Source organism: Larus michahellis, chromosome Z (assembly GCF_964199755.1).
Source record: "Larus michahellis chromosome Z, bLarMic1.1, whole genome shotgun sequence".
In the NCBI taxonomy this organism is placed as follows: domain Eukaryota; kingdom Metazoa; phylum Chordata; class Aves; order Charadriiformes; family Laridae; genus Larus; species Larus michahellis.
This window is the reverse complement of record NC_133930.1, coordinates 27,040,814-27,068,626: the sequence shown is the minus strand read 5'-3', so window position 1 is coordinate 27,068,626 and position 27,813 is coordinate 27,040,814. Positions and strand designations below refer to the sequence as shown.

General features: G+C 39.6%; 2 protein-coding genes across 4 annotated transcripts in view; one reads left to right on the top strand and one right to left on the bottom strand.

Moving 5' to 3' along the window:
• Nucleotides 1-9,113, top strand: part of ANKDD1B (ankyrin repeat and death domain containing 1B) — a 33,279-nt gene extending 24,166 nt beyond the window's left edge. The window contains exons 11-15 of the mRNA XM_074570113.1: nucleotides 688-786; nucleotides 3,475-3,570; nucleotides 7,422-7,620; nucleotides 8,323-8,454; nucleotides 8,795-9,113. Coding sequence (XP_074426214.1) covers nucleotides 688-786; nucleotides 3,475-3,570; nucleotides 7,422-7,620; nucleotides 8,323-8,454; nucleotides 8,795-8,853 — 585 coding nt within the window. The 3' untranslated portion in view covers nucleotides 8,854-9,113. The remainder of the gene's footprint in view (nucleotides 1-687; nucleotides 787-3,474; nucleotides 3,571-7,421; nucleotides 7,621-8,322; nucleotides 8,455-8,794) is intronic.
• A 1,127-nt stretch (nucleotides 9,114-10,240) lies between these two features.
• The window catches only part of POC5 (POC5 centriolar protein), a 33,005-nt gene continuing 15,432 nt past the window's right edge, over nucleotides 10,241-27,813 (bottom strand). For all 3 annotated transcript variants that reach the window (XM_074570711.1, XM_074570713.1, XM_074570712.1), the window contains 9 exons: nucleotides 26,937-27,133; nucleotides 26,376-26,552; nucleotides 23,543-23,647; nucleotides 22,073-22,252; nucleotides 20,786-20,948; nucleotides 14,290-14,408; nucleotides 13,376-13,489; nucleotides 12,324-12,500; nucleotides 10,241-10,676 (listed from right to left, as the gene is read on the bottom strand). In XM_074570711.1, the coding sequence (XP_074426812.1) occupies nucleotides 10,527-10,676; nucleotides 12,324-12,500; nucleotides 13,376-13,489; nucleotides 14,290-14,408; nucleotides 20,786-20,948; nucleotides 22,073-22,252; nucleotides 23,543-23,647; nucleotides 26,376-26,552; nucleotides 26,937-27,133 (1,382 nt within the window). In that variant the 3' untranslated portion in view covers nucleotides 10,241-10,526. The remainder of the gene's footprint in view (nucleotides 10,677-12,323; nucleotides 12,501-13,375; nucleotides 13,490-14,289; nucleotides 14,409-20,785; nucleotides 20,949-22,072; nucleotides 22,253-23,542; nucleotides 23,648-26,375; nucleotides 26,553-26,936; nucleotides 27,134-27,813) is intronic.

Below are 27,813 nucleotides of genomic sequence, written 5' to 3'. Positions count from 1 at the left end.
CAACCCTCATTTCAGACCCAAAGGTTAGACTTGAAGCTGAATGCTCCTTTAGCTGTACTTCTTGTTAATGGTTTGGATTTGTTTAATGCTTTTTTTCCCCCTCCCATTTTTTGTGTGTTTTTTTTTTTTTTTTTTTTTTGGGGGGGGTGTGTGTGTGGTTTAAGGTTCACCGAACCCATTATGGAGCAGGTAGACTTCTGCTACATATCATCGTTTTGTGGCAGGGCTGGCTAATGAACTCGGTGGACTGTGACACAATGTACTGCTGAAAATTAATGATGTCCAGTTGTGTTTGCATGAATTTCATCAGGGAAAAGCTTCCTCGAGAGGATAGTATGGGTGGGGGTTGGCAGTCGCATGAAGCACTCTGTCCAAAACACCTTGTTTTAAGAGGGAAGAGAGAGAGCTCATTAGACTACAGTACATTAGAGGGGCATGACAGCAACTTTTTCCTGAGCCAGCTGGAACTCCCGCCTGGTTCTCCTGTGGAGATCCCAGATGCTCTCTTGTTTGCCTGAAACAAAACTGGCAGGTCAATCACTCAAAAGTTAAATGATTTCATTCTGTTCCATGTTTTCTCACCAGGGCTGTCTCTTGTTGTCAGTCTTCTTCAGATTCAGATTGTGAACACTCTGCTTCTAAGGGGGAGTCTGGCTTATTATATTTATTTGGTGTCATTAATTCCAGAGGCAGGAAACCCCTCTACATCTGGCAGCTGATCTTGGCAACGTGGAGCTGGTGGAAGTGCTGCTGAAGGCAGGCTGTGATCTCAAGCCTGTGGACAAGGTAGATTGCATTCCTCATACATGCGAGGATTATGGGATTTTATTTTTTGTTTAATAACCTTCTTCCCAGACGTGCAGGAAGCACTTGTTGCCAGTTGTCTTTCCAAGGTAAAGCTAACTGGTAGTTGTTACAGAGGAAGTCTTCTGTTTTTGCCATACCTGCAGCTTGCAGAGATCTGAAATGGTTTTAGAGAAAAGCTGTGAAACTTCCCAGATCTGTAGTTTGAAGGGTAAACCCTGCTGCCAGAGACCTCTGATGGAAAAAAAGGACTAGGCTTACAGCGTGGAAAACAGCCTGTGGCTGTTGTAACTGTGCACCTGCAGCCAGGTTCATTGCCAGGAAAGACACAGGTAACTGCCAGCTTCACTAATTGCAGCGATGGTGAGTTTGCCCTTTAGCACTCCGGGCTATCTGGAAATGATGGTGCTGTGTCGCTGAGAAGCCATCCCAGATTTGTTCAGGTACATGTTTAGACCTTGTTGCGATGTTCAGCCTGGAAAGACTGAGGCAAGAATGGCAATGGCTGGAAGAAGTACCAAAGCAGAGTCTCTGGAGAAACACTTTTGAAAGGACAGAGTACCAAATGAAATTTTTACAAATTTTGCTGAATTACTGCAAGATTGATCTTCCTCTTTTTATACTGTTACCACTATATTGATTTTCTGTATGACTGAATCAACAGATTTGATGTTTATCATGAACAAAATGTAGCTCTTTAGTAATTTAAAAAAGTAATTTTCGTTCACAAAACTGTCCTGATGAAGAGTAAAACTTTATGGACAAGAATCATCTCTTTTTTCCGCAGCCTGATGTGAGGCACGTGGCTGATGTGTTTTGGGAGGCTGAGGTAAGATGCTGCATTGCAGTTAAGCCTTCCCATTCAGAGTCATGCCTTACACTAGCGGGAGAGCTGCAGTTCTCACACGGACTAACCCAGAATGAAATGTTGCCCACATCAGCCATTGGCAGGCACAGAAAACTACTTATTGCCTGTTTTGACCTTAAGCAGTTGCAAGCCTTTGGGCTGCATAGTGCCCTGGTGTAACAGCAGTGTTGACAGAGTTCAGGGCATGTTGTGAGAATATGGTTCTGAGCCAGAGCAAGTTCTGTCACCTTTCTGCATTGGTTTTATTTCTTGGAATAGCTTTTCCCTCTCCTGTTTGCTGGATGACCCCTGAGGCCGTGCCACCGCTGGGAACATTCACAAGTACAGCTCTCTTTGAACTGAACCTGTGCTGAGATGCCAAAAATGTTCCCGTCCTTGCTGAACAGAAGGCAGGAAAAAGGGGAGCCTGCTTTAATTGCACAATGGTTTCCTGGCCTCTGTGCCCCCGCAGCAAGGGTCCTGGGTCTCCAGGGCATGCCGTGCGTCTTGCACAAGTTGCAAGCTGTTACAGCTCAGGAATGGGAGCTCTCCCTTCCTCCCATCTACAGATATAATTGCTGTTGGTTGTGATTGGTAGTGCAGAAAGTGCTCCCTGTGTGCAAGACTGCCCTGCTACATGTGCACGCAGGATGCTAGTGGTGTCTGCACTAGTGCAGGAGGACAGAAACACTCCCTTCTTCCACCCCTTCCACCTCCCTGCGAGATGCAGAGCACCTTTCCAGAGGTGGGACCCAAGGAACTTCTGTGGTCATTGGACTCTTCACATATAAAGTATGTCTATGCTGTAAAGATTTTATGAAACGTAAATTTCTTGGCTTCCAATGTGATGCTTTTCTAAAAACAGGCTAATTAGAGTGATCTTGAGCATAGCCAGGAGCTAGAAATCAACAGGTATATATCAGGGAAGTTTATAATAGCTGGAGAGTTGAAATGCCTTATAATTTAATTAAATAACCTTCTAATTAAGGAGTTGGCTTCTTTCAGGTCTGATTTTCTAGAATGCCCAGCACTTGATACGTGGAGAATACTCTAAATATTTAAATCTGAGGCAGTTTCACTCAGTGCAAATTTGCTGAAAATAGACAGTTGTAGAGAACTGGACAATTGCAGAGAGAATCCTGTAGGGCCACTGAGATGCCTTTACATCAAAGTGCTGATAGCAGAGATGGGTTCAGATTGACTGAACTTTGCAGCTGGAATTAAAGCAATGGCTTTTAATTCCTTTGACTGCCTGTACTACCCATGAAACACCACCTTCAGTTGTGCTCACTTCAAGTTGTCCTGAGAAAGTCATTCCCACACCCTCTTTTCATTCTGTGAGCCAGCTGCTCTTACATCCAGAACAAAGTTTTCTCTTAAAGTTGGAGGTTTCCAACTTTGCCAGCCTATCCATCTGAAATGCCAGTTTAACTGTAACACACAAATGAACTGTATTTGTGGTAGTTTTCAGCCTGTGGATGCCTGGGCTTGTATGAACTTGGTAGCAGTGACTGGAGGGTGTGAGCTGGTATGAAGCATGCAGCAGTCTGAGTGCAGAAGGTTTCTAAAAGCAACTGTACCTCACCAGAAATTCTTAAGGGGCAGGCCAGTGCGGGAAAAGACTGACCACCTCTGGACTGAGGAAATACAGCTCACATGAAGCATGGAACTTTGTAGCTGCCCTGAAGCCATAAAATTGTAGTAATGCATTTTCTTGGAAAAAAGGGATGGGGCTCTGTCAATGAGGCTCCTGTGTTTCTTCTATGATATACTTATCCTCATGTGTATGAGATAATGTTCTGATTCACTGTCTCTGTTTTCAGTATGGCAAAACTGCACTAGCTGTGGCATCAAGGAGCAATCACGCCCTCATTGTAGATATGATCATTAAAGCAGAAAGGTATTACGCCATGAAACAGGTAAGAGACATCTTTCATGTCCCTGAGAAGAACTATAAGGGAAAAGCCGATTCTGTTCTTGAAGTGCCTTTTGCCTGAGGTGGTTCCTTTTGGCAGGTTGCAAGACTGGCCTTGATAAACTGAGGTTGGGATTGGGAACAGGAAGCTCTCTACCCCGTCTGGGATTTATTCCTGACTAGCTGTAAAATTTTAGGCAGGCCTTATCATTTTCCTGCATCATGCTGCACATAGAGAGATAAAGAGCTGGAGAGAGACCAAATTCAAGCTCTGCCATCGGCATCAGGGCTGGGATGACCTGAATCCATCTTAATACCTGTCTCCTTTGGGACAGCAAAATTTCTGGTTGAAAAATGGAGTGCAAGTGTCTGTCACTCCTTTTCTAGTAAAGGCTCTGCTGCTTCAGCAGGAGCTCCCTCTTGTGTTTAATGTGTGTTAATTATAAAACGTAATCAATGAAACGGGAAAGAACCAGGCAATAAGTGTGAAGGACATGGCTTAGATTGACCCCAGGTTGTCTGAATTTCTGACCACCTTTCCCTAGTTGTTATTTAAACAGTTTGCTTAGTGATAGCTCTCCCTAAAGGGCTGAGAGTCAGATGTATTGAAGTGTAGATGACAAATATTTTGGCCTGCGTTGGCTATTCCACGTCACTTATGAATCTGTACACACTCTGCAGGTGGTGAATGTCTGCACGAGAGAAGCTAAGCTTAGTACCCCTTAAAATGAGAGGAGTTTTTGGAGCTGGGCTGCTGGTGAGGCCCATTCTAGAGACGTGCCTTGAAACTCAGGCCCAGCCCAAATGGGTATTGAAAATTCAGGATGTCTCCTGTTACAGGGTCTTAACTGGGACCATTCAGAATTCTGAGAAAGTCTATTTATTCCACCAATGACAGTTGTAGCAGTGAGCCACAAAGAACCTGCTATACCTACATGCTTGATGAAAGGGAGGTATTTCATAGGATGGTGAAGGTTCATTTAAAGCCATATGAATGTTCCATAAACCAGTCTTGTATTGGCTTACTCAGTTTCTGTTGCATGGAGCCATAGGGTTATATGGGCTCCCTAAGAATTGATTAAATTTGCTGGGTTTTGCCACAATACAGTTTAAAATCCCCAAGCTCTCTCAAATACATTGCTTGCATACTGGTCCTGTTGAGGCAGTAAAGGACATCTCTTGCAGCATCCACCATAAAACCTGCACAAAAAAGATGCTAACACAGTTTATTGATGAAGAGCAAATAATTCTGTGAGCACCAGAGCTAGCAAACCAGGCCAAAAGGACTGGTGAAAGGAATGCACTTGACTGTCAGCCCTTGCGCTTTCATTGCTGGGCTGCCACACAAATCTGTAACTTCATTCTCATTCCTGCCTCCTGCTAGGGAGCATTTGTTTTACCAGGTTAGTCAAGTTTCTACCAGGGCCGTATAAGCGTACTGAGCCTGCCCAAGTGCGGGCACACGAATTAGCCATTTTTACCACACCACTCTGGCCCTGCATGTCCAAACTTGTAACACTTAATGTTACAGGGCATTGTGCTCGTAAATCACATATCTAGATTAATTATCATGAAAAATGCCCTGTTTGCAAGGGCATGTAGTGATAAGACAAGGGGCAATGGTTTTAAACTAGAGCAGGGTAGGCTTAGATCAGACATTAGGAAGAAGTTCTTTACAATGAGGGTGGTGAGACACTGGAACAGGTTGCCCAGAGAGGTGGTGGAGGCCCCATCCCTGCAGACATTCAAGGCCAGGCTGGATGAGGCTCTGAGCAACCTGATCTAGTTAAAGATGTCCCTGCTTACTGCAGGGGGGTTGGACTAGGTAACCTTTAAAGGTCCCTTCCAACCCAACACGTTCTATGATTCTGTGATTCTATGAAAAACACCTCTACGAACTCCCTGTGTTGCGCATATTTGATTTGCATCAGTTCAGCTGGGGTTGTCAGGTACAGTATTGTTTCTTTTGGCTTAAAGGGGAATTAGAAGTGAAGTAATCTGTTGCCAGAGAGGACATGACAAGCCTGACAGCAGTGAGGCGGTAATGCTCCTAACCTCTTGGCACTGTTTACTGAATTGCCTGAGGAGAAGAAAAGATGTTTAAGCAGATGGTTTTCTGCAAGAGCTCCACAGATGTTGGGAAATAGAAACATAAGCATTAGCATCCCATTACCTGAAGCTAAAAGCACAGACTTTGGGAAGCAGCTTAGATCTTACAGTTATGGAATATGACGTTGCTCAGGTGATGTTACTATATACGAAACTACAGTGTTTTGAACCATTATTGTAAGAACTTTTTGTTACATTGAGCTGACTTATCATGTCTGACAAGGCATTAGGTACAAAAGGAAATGTCATGTTGCTGTGAGGAAGCGCACATGATACTAATGTCTGTGAGTGTCGTCTTCTCCCCGTTTGCCCTTTTTTCTATTAACTGCTTCTACCCAATGCTTCCCTGTCACCACGCAGGCTGTTTTTGACTGGATTTGAGGGCTGCTGTTACTGTCCCACTCTGCCATTGCCTAGACACACAATTAGCATCAGAGAGAAGCTGTGCTGCTGCAAAGGGAAGAGAAATAGGGTTTTTTTGTTGTGGTTTTCTTTTTTTTCCTTTTTTTTTTTAAACGTCAGAAGAGAAACATTGAACCAGGGAGAGCCTGAAGATGTCCTGTAGAATGTCCTAAACTTCACTTGCATGTGTCAGGAAGCATGAAATAAAGCCAGCACCAGAAAAATGGAATCAAACATACATGACAATGCTTAGTTACTGAACTAAGATGATTTTTCTTGTTTCTTGCAAGATTCTCCTAAGGTTAGGAAATACCTCTGTTGTATTTTTCTGGATTTAATCTGGAATGGAGTATTTTATGCTTAGCACTTTTAAAATGGGGCATGCTGCCATTTCTTTTTTTGCTTAGTATCTGCTTTGTAATCCTGTATCAACTTCCTGAAGACATTTTTCACTTTGGAGACTCATTTGAAACAGGGCTAGCGCATAAACAAAATGAAAAATAAAAGTAATTCGAGTTTACCTACACTAAGAAAGAGGCTTTTCGCTGGGCACCGCTGAGCTAGGGCTGAAATCACTATTAGACATGTTTTTTGCAGAGGTGCCCAAACAAGAAGTGACCCCATCGCTCTTGTTTCAGGTGAGCCATGCATATGGTAACAACATCACATCCAGGTAAAATGCTTGAGGTTTTGGTTTCAATCTGATTTTGCTTATGCAGGCAATAAAACCAGATCCAGGTTCAATATGCATGTGCTTTTATTGTCCCTAAGACACTTCGCTGAACGGGGCTCCGCACACTAAACCCAATGGCTCATGCTGCCATCAAATGACCTGGTAGTCACCACTTCACCCAAGCAGAGCTGACAGGGCAGAGGCAGGAAGAGCTTGAGCAAGCACCATGCCAATGGTGCCTAGCCTCTTCTCAGGGAGAGGTTAGCACTTTGAGAAGCAAAAGGAAAGGGTAAGAACTGTGGTTGAAACCCAATGATGTTCAAAATGTGACATATAAAGCAGACAGAGCCAAGGAGCACAGCACTGCTGGCATAGTACTTGCTGTTACTTGCTATTGTGCATCAAGTGCCAGACAACGTGGTTTATTTTGCATTTAACTTCGTAAGACATAGCTATAGACACAGGAGGGCTTCCTTTCTGTTCTGTTAGTAAGACTGTAACAATATCATCCATGCCAGGACATCTTCCAAAGAGTTCTACTAGCCAAATGTATTCCTTTACCTGCACTGAGCAAATCACGGGTCAGTAGCTGTACAGGACACAGTGTTCACTGCTTGCTAAGCAAAGGTTCCTGGCTTCATTACAAAATTTATCATCTGCTTTCTTTTCAGGAACACCTAGCTCATAGTGAGCATGGGTCAGACTTCAGCTTGTCCTTCAAACAAGATCATAGCACACAGACCAAGCAAATCCGTTCCTCCCTCTGGTATCTAGCATACAACCAGTTAAAACCCCAGGAATGGAAAAAACTGGCCCTCTTCTGGAAGTTCACGGATGAACAAATTAAAGCTATAGAAGAACAATGGACAGGTAACAATATCTAAATGGCTAGACGTAATATATATGCTATAAAAACCACAAGCCAGAGTTACTTTTTAAACTATGAGAGTATCACAGATACACACTGGCCACGCTGCTCTTACGGAAATTATGAAAAAGGGCAGTGAATAGGTACAAGCCTTGTCCCTGGCTCCTGAAAAATGATGCTGTAGAAGTACAGGACACTTCTGTTCTCCCTCTTGGCCTGAAAAAACCTTCACCTTTGGAAATGAAGAACAGGAGCAGTGAGCAGCGTGGAAGGGTCTTGCAGGTCACGCTGCAAGTGAGGACTTGAGGAATACCGTGACACAGGAAGACCTTGTCCATGCCTTGTCCTCACAGCTGCCATGAAAGAGCAGTTTCTGGTTTAAGGCATCTGTGGGGAGAAGTGCTGGGAAAGCAATACTCCTATATCATGTGTTGTACTTGTTCACTACTACTATAGGTTATATTTCCACATGTTGAGGAAAAATGAAAGGAAAAAAATAATTTTAAGATATATTAGCTTTTTTTCCCCTCCCTTTACAGTAGCCTTAGGATAACGCTAGAATTTTTTTTAATCTTTGTAAGTCTTAGTCTTCATTTTGCTTCCAGGTGAGAAAGGAAATAAAAGAGTCAATTAGTAGGTTTTAAAACCTCTTGGAACTGTGAAAGTGCAAAAGCACAAAATACACTACTTTGTGTATTGCATAGGCAAAAAAAGTTATAAGGAACATGGAAACAGAATGTTGCTCATCTGGCTTCATGGTATCTTGCTGGCTCATCAGAATCCTGTCAAGCATATGTATGAAGATCTGGTGGAAGCAGGATTTCAGCCTTTAGCTGGTAAGTTGTTTTGTGGTAAATAGTGCACATTTCAGTGTCCTCTGTGAGAGTGCAGTGCGGTGCTGAGGTCCCTGCTGGGCTGGGACAGTGTGACCATGGCGGTGCTGGAGGACACTCTCTTCCTTTCTGGGACTCTACCCTTGCTGGGGTGTGAGGTTGCTTGAGGAAGAAGATTTAAATGAGACTTGAGATTTCTGAAGGAAGATAAAAGTGTGCAAACATTCTTCCCTTTGTCATGCAAACATGATTAAAATGTGATTGGCCATCCTTCAGCTAGATTAGTCTGACCTTGTAAAAAGCAGAGCATGTCAAGCAAATATTTTCTCCTCTTACCTTACAGAGAAGATCAGAGCTGCAAGGAGCCCTGATATGGACTCCAGAAAATGTGCAATTTCATGAATTCATCAAAAAAACCCGTGGCATATATGATAGAATTACATGCCAGATGGAAAGTGATATTGAAATACAAATAATAACTTTTCTGGAAACAAAACCCCATTTTGAAGTTGTATGACTTTTTCCAACCTAGAAGAACTTGCAGTCCCAAAATACTGGTTAGTTCTTTCTCATATACTTGCTATACACTGATTTAAAGAATTTAAGCTTGAATGGCTGGCTGGTAATTTATGCTAACCTACTATACTGCTAACCTGCTGCTAACTAAGAACCACCCCCCTAAAATTTCTGCACCTGGCTTAACATTGATACACTAATTTCCTACTTGAACTGCAAATGAAGCTATTTTGTGTTTGACATGAAATGTAAATGAGATGTTTTCTACCTGAAAAAAATTAAATTTAATAAGTGAAAATTATGTATATAAATCAACACTTCCAGAAATAGGTTGGCACCTGGCCTCATTTGGGATTCAGGTTTTTATAAAGTCTTGCTAGGATTATAGTGTTCCTGTCTGAAGAGGGCTTTCCTCTTGTTTAATTAGTGCTAGGATTAGGACAAGTCTTTCTTTTTCAGCATTTGATTTATGCAGTGAAAATACTCTAAAACCATGTGTGGCTGGCATGGTACAACCTTGTATACATACTCAAAAAAGAACATTTGATATTTAATACTTAACACATCTAGCAATTAGTTGCCTATTTCTTGTTCATGTCTTGAACTAATATTTGGTAGTGTCTTGCTGAACGTGTTAAAAGGTTTTCTCATTATTGAATATATTTCATAACTGAATTATGTAAAATTTCTATCTTTGTAGCCTTCTCGATAACAAAATAGCAATAGCTTTATTATGTAATGGAAGAATTGAATTGCCTTGTCTATCTATATATAGCTAGCATTATTTTGCACTGAATCTTATTCTTTGTACTAAAAAGATTATGATCTGTATCGTAGTCTGAAGTTTTACACCTAACCGCCTTCTTGTGTGCAACCTGTTTTGACTTAGCTGCAGCACATGACAGGAATATGAAAAACAGACTGATAAATCCTCAGGTTTTTGGAATTAGGGATCTAAGGTCACAATTATTAGATCCTGACAGGTATGCATCAAGTTCTGCAACATTAGCTTGGAAAACGAGAATGTTTAACGATTTGGTGGACTCAGTACCTCACCTGGCCCTATCCTTCGCACCCTGGGTGTGAAGGATACCACCCTGTTACTCTGCATTTAAGCACGCTGTTGTAGGATATAATTAAAATGCATGTCAACTACACTTAGTTGCACAAGCAACTAAAAGCATATGTAACAAAAATAAATTTTATTTTCACTTCAAAAGTAGATGTTACTAACACTGTGACTAAACAACGAGATTCAGACAAAGAAAAAAAATCACGTTCTATCCTTTATTTAAAAGTGTGCAAAAGATTCCTTAAATAAAAAGTGTTTATCTTAATAAAATAAGTTCTCAAATAGTTTGGAGGTAGAACAACACTTCAAGTTCTTTTCCCCCTCCAGATGTTTACTATAAAAGCACTTTTACTTTAAAAAAATTTTTTTAGAAAAGAGTAAAAACATGATACATACTTTAGGCCTTGCTACATCAGATCTGAAGAGACTGAGAAGAGGTTTAAATTGTACCTTGATAAAACCCCCCACCGGTGAGAAGGATATTCCCTCAGTCAACAACTTTTATTGACTGAACACTGGTATAAGTTTGGCCCTGAAGCATTCGCCCAACTTGTCCTGCAGGTCTCACAGTGGTAGAACCAGAAGAATGGAGCACAGTTCGAGGGTATTTCGCAGCAATGGCTTGAGATATAGTTTGCTGAAAAGTAATCAAATACATCAAAACATTTAACAGTACAAAAAAAATCCCATTAAAATATCTTTAAGTGAACTGTAATTTAAACAGAAAGATTCGCAATAGAGCAAACTGAAAGACACTTCTCAAAAAAAAAAAAAAGGTTACTTTAGCAGAATGGGTAATTTTTTTCCTTCCTTACCAGTAATTTACCTCCAAATAACTAGGTACCCTGAGCTTTTATCACCTCAATCTTATTTCAAGGTTGGTTTGTTTGGTTTTTTACCAAATTGCTCAGAATTCTCCTATGTAGTCCTAACTTAATCATGCCAACCTTCCTTTTGAAGTTCAGTATTTGCTATGAGGAAGTATCTGAAAGGAAGGGGTTTGCATTTATTTAACAACAGTGAATTTTCTGCCCTGAAAAATAGCCACCTTACTGCAACAAACAGTAATCATTCTTCTTTTAATCAAGGTAAACTCTCCTCTGTCAGATTAATTCAAGAGAAATAATTCCATCTGATTGACTTCCACTTAGGCATTTATTTGCAGAAAGAGTATATGGAATATATGTCTAGGACTGCCACATTTATTACATTTTTACAAGACAGTTTTTGGTACAGTAGTTCAGGTACTTTACTTGTTACACTGGTCACACAATCTGAATCCAGAAATTGTTCTTAATGAAAGAAGTCTCACACCAAACCTCTAAACCCTTACGGACATACAATTTAAATATGAATTTCTGCTTAGGAGCCCAAATTCTCAAAAGCTACGTGCAGCCTGCCACAGGGCTCTGATTCACCACAGGAAATGAGTAAAAGCAGAACATCCCTCACACAGACAATTACCAGTAACTCCAGCTCAAGTTGAGGGACCTCATGTAGCTCTGCTTGTTCTGGCAGTATCATTGAAAAGAAACTGGATTTTCAGATAGCGCAGAGAAAACTCAGATCCTACTTTACAAGTTAAAATACAAAAAAACCCTTCTTCAACTGTTTCATACAACTCCAGTTAAAACCATTTTTTGCTCAGATTGATCTAAAAGTGTAGCAACTGCCTAGGCCATTCAGGCCGCTGTTTACAGTCTTATTGTATGTTGCTTTCATACCCTTTTAATGCACTTATTTCAGTGTTTTCTTCAGGATAAGTGGGAAGAGTAGGACTCAAAATACGACAAGCAGCAGGCTTGATGAATTTGATTACTTCTGGACAAGGGTTTTACTATTTTACCCCCAATAATTTGCTACACTCAGCCTGTCAGGCTAACCTGTATCTCTGCCACCTCTGGTTCAGTCACTCTTCCTGTTATACACCATTATGCCTGTCTTTAAGTGGTGGTTGCATGGTGATGACACCAAACATTGCTATACCAACGAACCCTTTCTACAAAGATGAAGACTCCCAGAAGAGCTGGCCAAGAGACAGCTAAGACTACTATACCTGTGAAATAATTACTACAGAAACAAGACAAACAGATTAAAGTGGCAATATCTACTTCCTCTCCTCACCAGTGCCTTCTACCCAGCCCAAAGACAGTGCTGTTTGTTACTTTAAACAGGCCTCAAGTCTAAGCCTTGCCTAACGCCTCTTCACGATGGGCGTTTTTCTTTAAGCTACTACCAGATGTGTTGCAATAAGAATACTATTACAAGCATAATTCTGACTTACCTGAGTGACTGGATGATGTTTTTCAACAACGACTGAACTCATGGGTGGCGCAACTCCCATCACTGCTAAACTACCACAAATTCTGGCTTTTTGGCCCATATCAGCTCGGCCCGTGATTCGAGCAGTGATTGTTCTTCCTGCTTTCTGTTGAGCAGATGTTATTACTTTCGCCACGGGCTACAAATAAATTAAGTATTAGTTGGTAAAAAATTCTAAACATAGTATCTATAATGCTCTAGTATGTCTGCTTAGTTTTATTAGCCACATGCTTAAACAGAACATGGGATTTTGCAGGTAATCCAGTTATGTTATAGGGGTCTGAATTTGCTCCAAAGAGTTGCAACCTGGTTTATTCCATCTTTTTCCTCTCTAAGTATGAGACAGCGTTTCAAGTGAGTGACTTCTATCCTGAGGGGAGTAAGGCTACATTCAGGCAGCACGGATAGTTTAGCTTTGGTCACTGGCCGTACAAGTGACAGCTGAAGGCACGTCCATCACCCTGGAAAGTCTTTCTAGCAGTGACACAGCAGATACAAAAAACCTTCCATGCAGTAAAATGCTGCACCTTTCTCTGACAGCTGGTAGCAAAATGTATCAGGGGGGAAAAAGAAAGGAGAGCAATACAGAAGACAGTGGAGAAAAGCAAAAGGGACAGTTTAACAATAAATACAGAAGAGGGAATGACACAGGTATTTAGAACAGCAGGATGCTAAAGCAAAGCATATTATTTCCATAACAAAATGGTATCATGTGAAATGCCAATTGTACCTATTGCACTATACATTAGTGTACGTGCACTCTTCTGTTCTTCATTTTGTCGCACTTCTCCCTCCCCTCTCCAAAAATCGTTTAAAATTGCTCCTAGCATAAATGGGTTTCTATAACATTAATGAGCATTTGCAAGCTAGTGTCTTCACACAGCTATGTAAACTCTATGGCAGTTTCAACTATGTACTTGTGTTGCTCTGAAAAATGCGGAAATAACGATATTCAAACTAATATTTGTTATGATTACGCCTTAAGAAATAAAAAAGTTAATTTTAGCATGTTACCAGTTTTTGAGCTGACGCCACAACAGATCCTGCAGCTGTGCTAGTGACGATTACTGGAGAATCAGAATCTAGCCTGGTCTGAGAAGTGCTTGCATGACCCAGGTGGGTAGAAAACTGTGAATGAAACCAGAGTTTACAAAGAATGAGTATAACTTTCTAGAAAATACAGTGTTACTCAGTTTTTTGACTATTCTGTCAGTTTTTTAGCTATTCCCATCACCATTCTAAATTTAACTTCTTTGCAGGTATTTCATCTCTAGTTTTACTGTTTTCTGACTAACTTAAAAACACTTGTCTAAAAATTGTAGAAACAGTGTGAATAACATTTGATACTATTAGAATGAAAAATGAAAAGAGGCAAGCACATCTTCGCTGTTCTAACCTGTACTCTAGTGTGAAACTGTTTCACAGTGGCAACGTCTTCAGGATGACTCCCGGGCAGGATGAGAACATCCAAGCTACTGGATAATGATCTGGCCAAGGTGACGCGACAGGACAATAAACTGAGTTCCCTCAGCATCTATATATGTTATACTCTTAAAAAAAGAAGCTTTTCTTCTTTTCAGATTATAGTAAGCTCAGGTTTTTTGAAAAAAACTCTAAGAGCTTTTTTCCGGAAAGAACCTTAGAAAGCAAATTCTGCTTATTATAGTGACCTTGTCTTCATTAGTTTAAAGCATTTTCACTAAAAGAAAAAACAGCTTAATGAAAGAATAGCAAGGCACGGCAGCTGTGCCCCAGTCACTTCATTTACACAATGCAGTCTGAACATACGCATAGGTTTCTTTTTACACTTAGACTATCTTCAAATTCCTTCAATTCACAGGATATGGCATTTATTTTTAAAAAGCTCCAGCCAAGGAAGTTCATTTTTGTTGTTAACAAATACAGTTCTGTTCCGGCTACACACTTACCATGTCTTCCATTTGAAGAGTAGTTGCTGGTGGAGGTGGTGGTGAGGGCGGATTATATTGTGAAGGAGGTAGCCTTCCTGCAACAATGGCACCATTATCATTTCTCCTACTTCCTATATCTATTATTAGAAAAATAAAGTAATGGGATCAGCACATAATCTAGCAAACCCTAAGGGGGAAAAAAAAGACATAAATCACAGTAAAAATTTTACTATTCCTTTGAGATTTCTCTATAATCTAATTAAAAGGATCAGCCTGTTCTTTATAGGGGTGTGTGTGTGTATACACACACACACACGCACACACACACAAATTCCTGTATTTGACCCTTCTTTTCAGATGCTTGGAAATAATATTTCCCAAAGGGCTTGTTTCTGTGTTATGCCTCAAAATCCCTGTGGCACTTGTCACATACTTACAGTGTAAAGAACTGAGGTGCTCCGTACTGCTTGCCAACACTAAATCCAGAGTGCGAGAGCTGTTCTTATGCTAAGGGCCAAAACCCAGTTCAGGTAGAGAGAGCAGCAAAACACAGAAAGGCCATCCATACTGGACTTCTAGAAGGGCGTAAGATCCTTAAGGGTGCTCACCATCAATAAAATTAAATGTTATTTTAACTTTTCTCAGAATGTACTGCAATTTCAAGGAGATCATGCTCAGCAGCATCTCATTTCCACATACAATGGCTGGACACTGGCCACATCCTGGCTGTGGGGCTGGGATGATCTGTGGGTGCCCTACAGCCCTCGTCTCCCCCTACCAGCTGGGTAATCCTGAGCTTGCATAAAATCCGTCCAGGATTCTTTTGTCTTGCAGTGCAGACATCCTGGGGAGGCCAGATCTGCAGACCTAAGCCCTGTATCTCTTCCAAGCAGTTTCAGCCTTTTCCTTTTAGAATACAAACTTCCATTAAGGAAGAAGAGAGAGGTATTCTTATTTACTCTCCTGTTTCCGAAGCACATGATACTAGCAGCAGTTCCAGGACAAGGGAATTTTGCTCATCCCAGGGACCAGAGTGACACCATGTGGTAGTTGTGTTTTGTTGTGGTTTCGTTTTTTTTTCCCCCTGTTGGTTGAAGCGAGCAGGAAAAATATAGGGAAGGTAGCTCAAATTGGTGCAATACTCAACGATTTCAAAAGTGAAAGTATGCCAGAATATGCATTTGTACATATATATGTATGTACACACACATTAAGCTGAAGCATAGATAGGACTGATCAGATCTGATGTGTTACTTAAAAAAGCAGTGTTAGGTTTTTTTAAGTAAAAATTCATGAATTCATGTGGCTTCAATGTTCCTTTAAATACATAAAGAGATTAAAAATAATCTTAATAATTTTAAAAAAATAATCTGTCAGTAAATCCGTCAGATTTTAGACCATCAGCATTGACTTTCAATGTTATGGACCCATTAAGGTTGTGATACTTGCACATCATAATGTATATGTATGCGATTTGTACATTGTATGTATATTAAACGTACACTATAATAACCTAATAATAATAAATCTGTAAAGGGATCAAATTCTGCTTTTATTTCCAATGTCAGTAGGTGGCACTGCAGTGTTCATATAAATAGAGAATCACTGAGTGACTCTGGCACATGGAAGTTTTAATGTCCACAGGTTACAAGACTACAATAAATCATAGTAATCATCTAATCTGATATATAAAATCCCAATGTCCTGATCACTGTTCTGTTATACCTGAGGAAGAATGCAAATAAATGGTTGTACAACCATACTAAATAATTATGTTAACTAACTTCCTTAAAAGCACTGTCTGGCTGCAGAAAGAAAGAGACAGTTTGCCTGGGACAGGGGAGGCAGTGGAAGAAGGTGGCAGGCATGGGACAAAGGACAACAGAGACTGAGATGTTATGAAGCCTGATGAGAACCTACACTGACCACAGGAAATTGGGTACAGGCACCCCAGCATTGTCCAGCACAGCAAAAACCTCCAGGTACTCTGCCTGTGTAGAGTACGAGCTCCTGCTTCGTAGTAAAAATTAAGCAAAATATTTGCTCCACGAACCCCAGTAGCTGCTCATGGCAGCTCTAGAGCTCAGTTTTCTTCATTTCCTTCCTACTTACCCTCTTCTTTACAGGTTTACAGAAAAAATCCTTTCCTATTTCACGCAACTTAGTCACTCATCATCATCAGGGAAACCCATTGTCTGTTGCATGTTTTTGGATAACAATAAATAAGTGTGAGATAAAGCTTCAAGAGACAGTAGTTCTTAAGTTATAACATGGTGAAAAATAAAACACTTGGGCAATGCCCTGTAACTTTTTTCCCAAACACAGTATCTTCAAGAAAACATTCATTCTTGACCTTCCCCAGATCCTGTTCCTATGTTTTCACTAGCACACAGCTACTGTGCTTAGCCAGTGTTGTATTCTGGTTTCCTAAGCAACCGCATAAATACCGCATACGTTTAACAGGCTCAGACAGCTGCACAGATGAATGTCCTCTAGCACCTTTTTCAGGTTTTTATTTCCTCTTCACGCATGCATTTTTGGGGAGGAATTTCTCTGAAGTAGTTCAGAAACTTATTGCCTAAGATTGTTAAGTTTAGCAACTGAAGTGACTCGTCTAAGGCCATTAACAACTGCTGCCAGTACAGCTGGTTGTTAAGCCACACGCACAGCTGTGACACTCCTGCTGGCACAGCTATTTTCTCTTTCATGTAGTCTGCTGCAGCAGCATGACTATGTCCCTGCTGCTATAGATTGTCTCACACTGAGGGGGTGATTTCATTACATCAGTAAGGGTGTGCAGCTCTTTCTTGTGTAGCTGTGCAAGTTTTATGAGTGTTCTGCTGATATAATTACACTGGTGTTTCCTGTTCTGGCACAGAACTCCAACTAAATACAGAACCTGGGAGACGTACTTGCCCTTTTTGCATTAAAAGGCAGTATTAAGAAAGAAGGGAGAGCTGTCTGGGTGTGGAATAATTACTAAATTGGCCAAGAATACAAAAGTACAGCATTGTTCACACATTAAGGAAAGTCATAAAATCAAGAGGCTTCTGAGGTAGAATACAGCCGCAGCTGGCACACGAAGAATGCAACATCTGTGATTCCCTGTACAAGGTTGTTTGCGAAACTACACGAGGGATGGAACGGAACGCGCTTGTTCCGTGGCCTTCCCTTGTGACGAATAGCAGATATGGGGACGAGATGGTACTACGGAACTGATAAGCGGCCTACACGCTACCCGAGCCAACATTTCGTCAAATGTTGATGAAATGCTGTCCTTTGTGCGAACTTTGCTCACCACAATGTACCAAAACACACCTCCATCCCGGAGGCTATCCGCCCCTGAGGTGTGAACACTCCTCCTTGAATACATTAATCATAATAAAAGTACGTATGACTAAAGTCACTCAAACTCCACTTTGAAGATAAAAAAATAATATAAAAATAGCCCAAGAGAGAAGGGATGTCAGGGAAGACACCATCACGAAGAATTCCACCGCTGATTTCCGGGATCAGTCGACGGGCTGAGCCTCTCTTCCCCCCCATAGGGACGCCTTTGGGTAAGACTTCGATTACACCGAGCGCTTTCTCGGGGACTTAGAAATTTCTCTAGAGAATCTCTACCCTACATTTATAGCCAGGCTGTATCGTTTATAATTTTGTCGTGCGTTTGTATACTTAGCAATATCTTTATTTGCACGTGCTTTGCAGACAGTGTATTTATCACCGGCAATCCTAAAGAACCTATATATCTGTTGTTTAAATAAACTGCACTGTTTAAGTAGCTAGTCGTTTCAGTTTCTCACTGAACGCGACCAAAACTTGAGAGAGGCCGTGCTAGTTCAGGAGCACGACTAGACTGAAGGTGCAGTCCACTATTAGTGTATCCAAATCGTAGTAGTTTAATACATATTAAACGCGATTGGACTGATAGTGCTGAATTGGGCATCACTCAGAATTTAAACCCAGCCGCACCTAGCCTCCCACCTCGGTGAGGAGTGTTAGAACGCAAGGGGGTTTATCTTCTGCCAAAACCGCTTGGCCCCGTTTCACGCAACAGAATTTGGCGTAGTCTGGTGGGATTGCCATGGATAAACTGCTGCAAAAATATGATTGTACCCCTTCCCAGGCTGGGAAGGAGTGGGCCCAAAAATTTTGGAAGGATGAAGAGAAAGTGGTGGAACGTATTGAAGAGTGTCGGGCTTCAGTAGAGCTCAGAGCGGCGAAAGGCAAGGGCGTGATCTGTGCAGTGTTAGGCGCCTGCTTAGTGCACAACAAGAAGCTAGGGAAACCCCTGCTCCTAATCTGATTTCAGCTGTAGAATATGCAACCCTGAAATCGGAGAATGAGGTGCTGAAGTCATCATTAGCCTTGCAAAAGGAGACAGGAGAAAAATTAAGAACTCAAGTTGATAAGCTTGTGAGTGAGAATGAAAGTTTAGGAAACCAGAATGCTCAACTTAAAATGTTATTGGAAAGGGTGACTGGGCTCTTAGATAAAATGCAGCCCTTGACCCAGGTCCAACAGATTCGTAAGTTAATGTGTTATCCAAATTCCGGAACCCAGACCGGAGATTTTTTGTCTAATAGTGAGGATGACGAAGAAGATGAGGAGGAAAGGACTTTTACTTTGAAATCCCAAGTTTTTCCTTTACGTCCTCTGGTTAAAACTGAAACTGCGGTTGATGATGATGATGAAATTCACACCACTGTGCATACTGTTCCATGGACACCAACCGAGTTAACAAAAATAAGGGAGAAATATTCGAGGCAACCAGAAGAGTCAGCTGTTGAGTACGTGTGGCGAGTTTCTTCTGAAGGGGGGGACAGAATTATGCTGAGTGAGGAAGAAGCAGGAGATTCTTGGGGACCAGGAGTGTTTTTAACAACTATTCCTGGTGAACCTCGCTGTCTTTTTAACCCCGTCGGTCAAGTAAGACCGAGCAGATTCCCTTTTCTTTTGTGTCTTACAGGAACCTTAAATGAACTGTACGTGGACAGACGAACTGTTGCCACCTCACAACGACTGAAGAGAGATGTGCCTGGTATCTTAGGAACAGGACTGGGAGTCTTAAATAGTATAGATGCCGAGATACTTGCAAACAAACTAGTCACAACTACTAGTGATCTAGACAAATTAAAACATCCTCTACAGTCCTCTCTATCAGCATTGGGAAATCACCAATGGCTTTTATCGAATATATTGCCTCAGTGGGAGGAAACAGGTGAAAAAGACCATCAGCTGATCACAAATGCACTTGGTACAACCCAAAACAATGTTTCCTTGGCCCTTAGTTGTATCCAAGCCCAACTGTGGATGCATCTATGACAGCCGCAATTATAAGGGAAGGTGAAGAAGGCACCTTGCCCACCGAAATTCGAGAAGTAATATGGGATAATGCAATTGAGTTTGAGAGAAAATTTCAATCCTGGTGGTATCTGGTTAATTTCACCTATGATCCCATTGAGAGCAAAGCCACAGCTTTTGTCTTAACGATACGCAATGCCTCAGTATACACCATATACCCAATCATCGCCCTGGGGTTGAATCACCATGGAGCTATACTCCATCCGGTAGAGCATAGATTGTGGGCACAATAAAACGAGAATAAATGGCAAACTGTTGATGTTGAAGCATGCATTTCACGAGATCAACAAGGATTCATTTGTGAGAGTAATACTCTCAAGGCACAAGACATTTGTCTTGACACCAACCAGAATGTTTGTCATTTTGAGATACAACCTGATGAAACCCCAGAAACTGTGCTTGTATATATTGGGAAAGGGTGTGTTTGCATGAGGTCTCCCTGTAGTCTTGTATTTGTAGATGACATAGCAGTAGATATAAGTAATAACTCAAATCTTTGTGTTTGTAACTTTACTAACATCATTGGATGTGACTTCAGTTATTCAGCTCCTGTTACGTCTTTTCAATTGCTACAATCTAATTACACATTGATTCGAGACTTGCTGCCTACCCCTATTGGAATGAATCTCTCACTAGTGAGGAAGTTGCTACAACACGATGAATTGAAGCGATTGTTGAAAGAGGCCCAAGAAAATGGACAAAGAACTCTGATTACTGTCCATCATGATGTTGAAGAAATACACCATGTACTGGAAAGGGTCAAGAGAGATGGGAGTTACCCCTGGTAACTGGGGTGCTGATAGAATTCTGGGTAATTCTTCAACAGTATTTTAAGAAGTTTGCCATCCCTGGCTTCTTGTTCTGCTTTCACTTGCAGCTTACCATCCTCCCAGCAACAAGGGATGAAGAGAACTTGTTCCACATTTCAACTACAGAATCAGAATATTTCTCAACGTATTCAAAAGGACTTTTTAAAGCAGTAAGATTTTGATAAATGCTGTATTGCCATAACTCCTCATATTAAATAAAATAAATAAAAAAAAAAAGAAAAAAGGGAGAACTCTTTAAAACAAACAAAAAACCCAAACAAACCAACCCAACAAAAACCCCCACACACTGCCAGATCAGAGCTGCTTTTTATACTGACCAGGATCTGTCCTACTGTCCTTGCCCTGAAACATGGTCATTGCTTCCAGATTCAATGCACATACACCACGCATAAAGGCTTTCTTCATGGTGTCTTCATACTGCTCTCTTTCACTGTGCAGTCGCAGAATCTCAGCTTTTGTCTGTTCCAAAGCAGCAGTTAGCTACGAAAGAGCGTAAGGAAAGAGCTGTGTTGTACTTCTGAATGCAAACTACAAACATATTCCTCAGTTAGCTTTGTAAGTCACTTACTACGTTTACAAAAATAAGCATTTTCACACCAAAATCTCTGGTTCACTAGAGACGAACAGCTACTCCTCATTTCTTTGTGCTACAGCACAGTATTTGGACTAGAGCATACCAAGGACATGAGTGCATTCGAAAGTACTGAAAGACCCTACCTAAGCAGCTAAGCAGAAATTCGTCTTGCAAGTTTTTGTCTTTTAGAAGTTTGGCATCCGGCACAAGCTAGATTTCTGCAGAAACATGGATTCCCTTAACAGAAGAACGAGTTTTCCCAGAAAACTATTTAAGCATAGGGTGAACTGCCATCAACAATCTCTCTTTTCCAGTTACTGTAATAAACTAAAAATACTGAGAAAAGACAGACCAGGTTACCTTTGTAACTCACTATTTACTGTTTTTGTGCTGGTAAGCAACATTTGGTAAGCCTGTTCTTAAAACTCTACGTTTAATGTCTTGTTAAAATACAAAGCTTTTAAAACACACATTTGAAAACTTTATTTACTTACTGTGCCCCACTGCGCACAATGATAACTTCAACTTAAGCTCTGACAATTCTTTAATAAGCTTAATTGGCAAGCTGGAGGCGAGCCCAAACTTAAGTTCAGCCTTTAACAGGGCAGCTATTAAAGGAAAAAATATTGTACTACTCATGATCATTCATAACACTAACAATGGTCTTCTATTTCCATTAGTAAGACCTCAAAATGCATAGCCAATATTAACAGCATGCTCTTAGAAAAAAAAAATATCATCCCTACTGGTGGAGAAATAAAAATTTGTCTCATTTCAGGAGGAGTTCAATTTACTTCACCTGTGCGTGCAGATCAGCAACATTTTATGTCAGATGCAGGGGAAAAGAGAAATCACATCTAGAACCATAGTAGAGATCTTGGATCTCTCCAAATCTTCTTGTGTACTTGGGAGCTCTGTTCTGCTGGAAAGTTCTCGTGTTTTTAAAGTTTACTGAGAAAGAGATACTTCGGAGGGATGGGGGTGGCGGAGTAAAGGAGAGAAAGAATGAAAAAAAGAAACCTTATTTTACCTCTGCAATTTTGGCTTCGTAATCATTGGTGAGCTGAACACAGACATCTTCTGCCCTTAACTGGCAGGCTTTTGCAACTTTTTCTTTCCATTTTTCTTCACTAAGAGAGCGCCATGCTGCCCATACTTTCTTCGTCAAAGCTGTCCGGAATTGTCTATCTGCGATTCTATTTGCATATTCCTTAGGGAACAAATATAATCACATCATATGCAAGTTCAAGTTCCCTAAAAATCTACGTACTCAAGAGAGCATGGATGATGGTTTTACAACTTATTACATAGACCACAGTAGGAATGCCTAAACTGAGTTACACGTGCCACAGTGAAGTGGCACACAAACATAGCATAGCTCATTGTTTCTTCCTGCACACATGTCACTGAGCATTACTGTCCCCAGTATGAAAAACCACACTGACAAACTCCTAGGTTACACAAACAGTGTAAAGAGTAAAAACACAAAACAGTGTTTTTACTCTTAGCTTAATGACACTTAAGCAACCACTTCACGTATATGGTGTAACCATGCATGTGTGAAGCCATTTAGTGGGTATGTGGCATGTTTTTATTCACCGTAGGAAGCATATAAAACCTGCAGTCATAAAGATTGCAGATGATTAGCATAAAACCCACCTATCTTTTAAATAAATTTAGTCTTCAGGATGCTTTAAAAAGTCCTTTAAGACAATTCTATTAGTCTACTCTATTTCAAAATAGTCATCACATAAGGTATTACAGCATTAAATTATTTTTTAAGAAATGAATTAGTAAATTAGTAAATTATTAGCAAATTCTAAGATGGGAGGGAAGGAAAAGAGAAAAGACTACCCCTCTCTGCAATTCAGCAGTTTTGGATAGCGTCAATGAACTTGAGTGTAGACAGGAATCTGTACTAATGAACAAAGGTCCCACATACAGCTTCTCCTTTTTAACAGCCTTGAATGGGAAAGGTTTGCAGTCTTGACATGGGATCCTTCTTGTCATGCTTCACTTTTACTGTGAAGACTGTTTACTGTTACATGCCTGACGCAATACCCAGCATGTTGTGTGCGACTAGCACTTAGCTACTTCAAGATTTGGTAACGTGAGAAAAAGGGCAGCTGAAGTTCTAGTTGTGGAAATGGCTTCCCCCCAAAATGTGATACTGTGTCACATCACAACGTAATGTGTTTGAAATTTAGATAGAGATTTCATTGGCACAAAATGCAGATACTGTCAACAGTGGTGATTTGCTGTGAGCTGATCACAGTAATTGCAGCAATATAAGACAAGAATAGGTTTGACTTTCTTCTCCATTCCAGAGAGTATTCCAACAGCAGCATTCTTTTTAGAATTAATGTTTTCAAACTGTTATCTGACACTGTCAAACACAGAAAAAGAGAAACACTCTCATTTCTTTAAGGAACTACAGCAACTCTGACCCTTTTGAGTTCAGAGGCTTCATTTTCATGGCATTTTTATTTTGCGCACATACTTCTTGTTTGGCTTGAACGTGCTGAATCCGCCACAGTGTAAAGTTTCTCATCAACTCTATTCTCTCCTTTTGCCTCTCTAATGCTTGTGTCAAATTAGTAATCACCTGCAAAAATATTTATGAACATTATTTCAATAATTATGATCTTTGTAAGGTCAAATAGAATGTACTTTATACATCAGTTATTTTTCACTCAAAGCATTTGCTTTTAACAGATGCTTTCTACGGAATCTTCCCCTTACACTAATCAAGCAGAAAACAATAATCAGAGTTTAAAGCAGAAGTAAAATTCCTGTTGCTTCAATGCTCAGACTGCAGTACAAACACTTCCATTGTGTAGTTTTAGGAAAAGTTCAACTGAATGATTTCATCCTGCCTCTGCAGTCTTCTGTGCTACTTCCTTATAATTAAATGTTACTGTACCATAAGGTCAGAAGAATCACTTATTTCAAAGACGATTTTGATAAATCAGGAATGTTTACATTAAAAGTTTGTTTTAGTGCATTACTAATTAAATGAAGTGTAAAGAAACGATTTATCTGCAGAAAGCTTATTCAATTGTCTGAACAGAGTAAACAAGCTAAGGAGTTGCTAAGAACTAAAAAAAATCTGATTAAGAATTGTTATTCATTTAAAAGTTCTCATTAAAGATATCATATAGGCCTATAGCAATCAAAACATTTGAGAGGCAAGATGGCCTACTGGACAGAGAATGCAGTTAGGGACTCTTACCACCAATCTCTAAATATGTTTTAATACAGAAACAGCTGAGGTTCCCTGATTAAAAATTAGACATGATGCAAATTGGGTACATCAAATCACTGAGTATTTCTCTATCTTTTTGCCTAACTACTTAAGCGTGATTCTGCCTCCAGTCGCACCTAAGCAGCTCCAATGGGCAATAGTGACCAATCTTGGGACTCCTTGCATTAATGTAAACTTAATTACTGCATAAAGATTGTGAGAAACAATATTCTAAGATGTTGTAGGCAAACATATCTTAATATGTTACATTGCAAAAGTCACATGCAATAATTATTGAACATATACAAATGAAATGAATTATACTTAAAATAAAGTTTACCCTTAAATCAACAAAGTCATCTAGCAAATAGTAAAAAAATCGTATTTCGTTTCAGTACAGAATTTCATACAAACTCTTTCAGTCAGTCTTCAGAATGCTTAATGAAACATTACTAGGCAAAAGTTTGGTTTCTTTAAGGTGTTCAAAATATCAAAGTCAGAAACAAATAAAGGTCAATTGGATACATTTAAAGTAATTTAAAGCTGATCCATCCCTCGATTTTTAAGAATGAGTTCTTCATAATACGGTATGTTAACGAATGTAGTATAAGCTACTTTTCTCTGCTTAAATATGACTAATTTTAACTTTTCGCAGTTTCACAAGAACTGAATAGTCCCAGCTATATAACAATGATTTATCTAAAATTAGAAGTAAATTGGCATAAATTATCAACAAATCAATAAGAAAATAGAAAGCAAAGAAAATGAATAAATTAATTACTTTTGTTGAAAAAGTGTCATATACTAACATAAAACATCAACTATTAATGCTGCATACCTGTTGATACATGCTGGAAGTCTTAGCCTAAATTCATGTTTGTTAATTAGTATATTTTTGCCACTAAAAAGCATCTGTGAGATTTACAATGTGAAAACAAGAATCCACAGTATTCATAATATTTGTGAGGCTGATGGACTTTGGATTATGCCCATGTCAGAATATAGCAGTTTTGATAAATATGCTGTGATATGTGGAAGCACTGCCACCTACTGTTAATGTTGTGGCAATAACAAATTTCTATTGAAAATTATTATTTATTTTTTTTAGAAAAAAACCTATAAAATTGGCTGAAGAAATAATTTCTTTGATAGCAGAAAAAAATACTGCTTCAAATTATCATCCAGAATTATGGCTCATTAAACAGGAGTGACATACAGTGATACCCAACAGAATTAGATACGTTTGAATGGTATACACTGAAAAAACTATGGCTCTGCATATATGTTAAATGATATTATACTAATCCATTTATATTTGCTTGGTCTGAAGATTATGCAGTTTCCCAAATGGACATAGAATATCATCTTCCTCCATATTTTAACTCCTTCAACGGATGTTTTTTAAAAAATAAAGCAATGGTAAATAGGAATTAAAAACCCAAACTCAAAAATAAGTGTTCTCAAGTACAAGGTTAAAAATTCAGAACAGCAATAAGAGGATTCAATTATGTTATGTGATTGCAGGGCTGCCAAAGTTTTATATCCATTTCCACAATTCTTGTTAATTTTGAAGTTGTTGATATTGTTGATAGCAGAAAAGCTTAACTCAGAGACCCCAAATATATAATCCTAAGAATTTGTACAAATGTACGATTCCTAAGAATCCTAAAATAGAGACTCTAACATTTAGGAGTAGAGACTCTAACATTTAGGAGACTGCTGTCCATTTAAAATTCAAGAAACCCAATCCAATCATTGAAAAATTAAAGGCTTTTAAAGTGTAAGAGCTAAAAGAACCATCTAAGACAGTATGATCTTCATGAAATAAGTAACGAGCAAACACAGACCCTAGATTTAAGAAGCAAACAATGCAAAATATGTATACATAACATGTTAAGTTTCCATTGTTATTATGGATAACATTATTAGAAACAATGATTCTTTTTCTCCCATACAGTCCAAATATATTATTTACTTCTCTATGTCACCTGCTGCAAGAATAGTTTTGTTCAAAGAGATGGACCCAAAACCTCAGTGTGAATATTTTTAAAAAGAAAGGAACTGTTGAATTATGAAATTGAATTACTACCTCATCTTTCCTGCCAATAGAGATTTCATAAGTATGTAGTAACTCCTTCAGGTTTTCCATCTCGTTGCTCAATTGTTTCACATGTGCAGCGTGTTTCTCTTTTTCTTGTCTCATTTGAAGCTTGTGATGTTCGATCAAGCTAAGCTTCCACTTTCTTAATTCAGTCAGAACATTTGTCTGAAAAGTTAAAGGTATGACAGTAGTGCAATTAGTTAAAAGATTACAGAGGAGGGAATAATTTTATCTTAAAACACTTAGCAATTAAAGAGACATGAATATTTACAGTGATGCCTTCATTACACATTCTGTTTATATCTATAAATGCTACCAGACATAATGAACTATTGAATGATAATAACTGAACATCTGTAACAGAGAAAGTTATTCCAAAGTGCCTGAAACAAGATACTCTAGTGCTTATGTGCAATACGCAACAACAATCAAAAGGAAAACCACCATTTCCCAGTGCATCCACACTGCAACTTTTCCTGCATTCTCACTTATTCTACAGCACACTGACATCTGTATATGATTTTTAAGGAGTCCATACAAAATAAATACCTTAAGACTTCCACTCCAGAGATCAAGTATGTTTTCTATTTGAGTTACTTTTTCATCGGGCAAGGTTAATTCAGTCACCGTGCCTTCGTTGATTTCTCTTGGACCACGTGTGGACCCTTGTGAAGGAGTCTCTTCTGAAAAAGCAGGGCAAAGTTGTTCCATATTGGCCTCAGAAGGCTCCTTCACTGATATTAAAACTAAAAAAGAAACAGAGAATAAGGACTGATACTCTGGAAAGGCTAACTGGTCTGCATTCTGGAAGGAAGCCAGAAACCAAGCATTAAAAAACCCCTCAAGGCCCGAAATATTTATGGCATCAGAAACTTCCTTTCCCCCTGTAAAACAAACAACCCAATTCAAATATATGCTTCCAAGATACTTAGATATTTAAACCAATAGTCCTATTGTAACATTAGTCAAATCAAAACTGACGTTCCCTTAAAGAAAACAATTTTTTACATTAAAGAGGATGACCACAGCAAGTACCAAAAAACCAGCATTGCCAGAAACAAAAAGCATCTCTCTCAGTAAAGACTTCTTGTCAATTAACAGCCCAGGTAAAAAATCTAAAAACTTGCCATTTTCCTCAAGCCACTGTAAACTCCTGAGGCCAGAGGCCTTCCTTTCTGCATTCACAATGCAACCTGTGGGTATATTTCAACATTATTATGTACCTGCATCCATTTTATTTGCAGTCTTTAATTTGCTCATATAATTAAACTCTTGGGAAAAAAAATCTACTATGAATTTATATAATGCCGTACACAATAAGGCCTCACTTTCAGGTGCTGTGGCTAACTACCACTGCAGTAAAAATTAATTCATGCACAGAAGCGAATAGGCATGTGTTTGAGTTCCCACTGACAGGAAGAAAAAA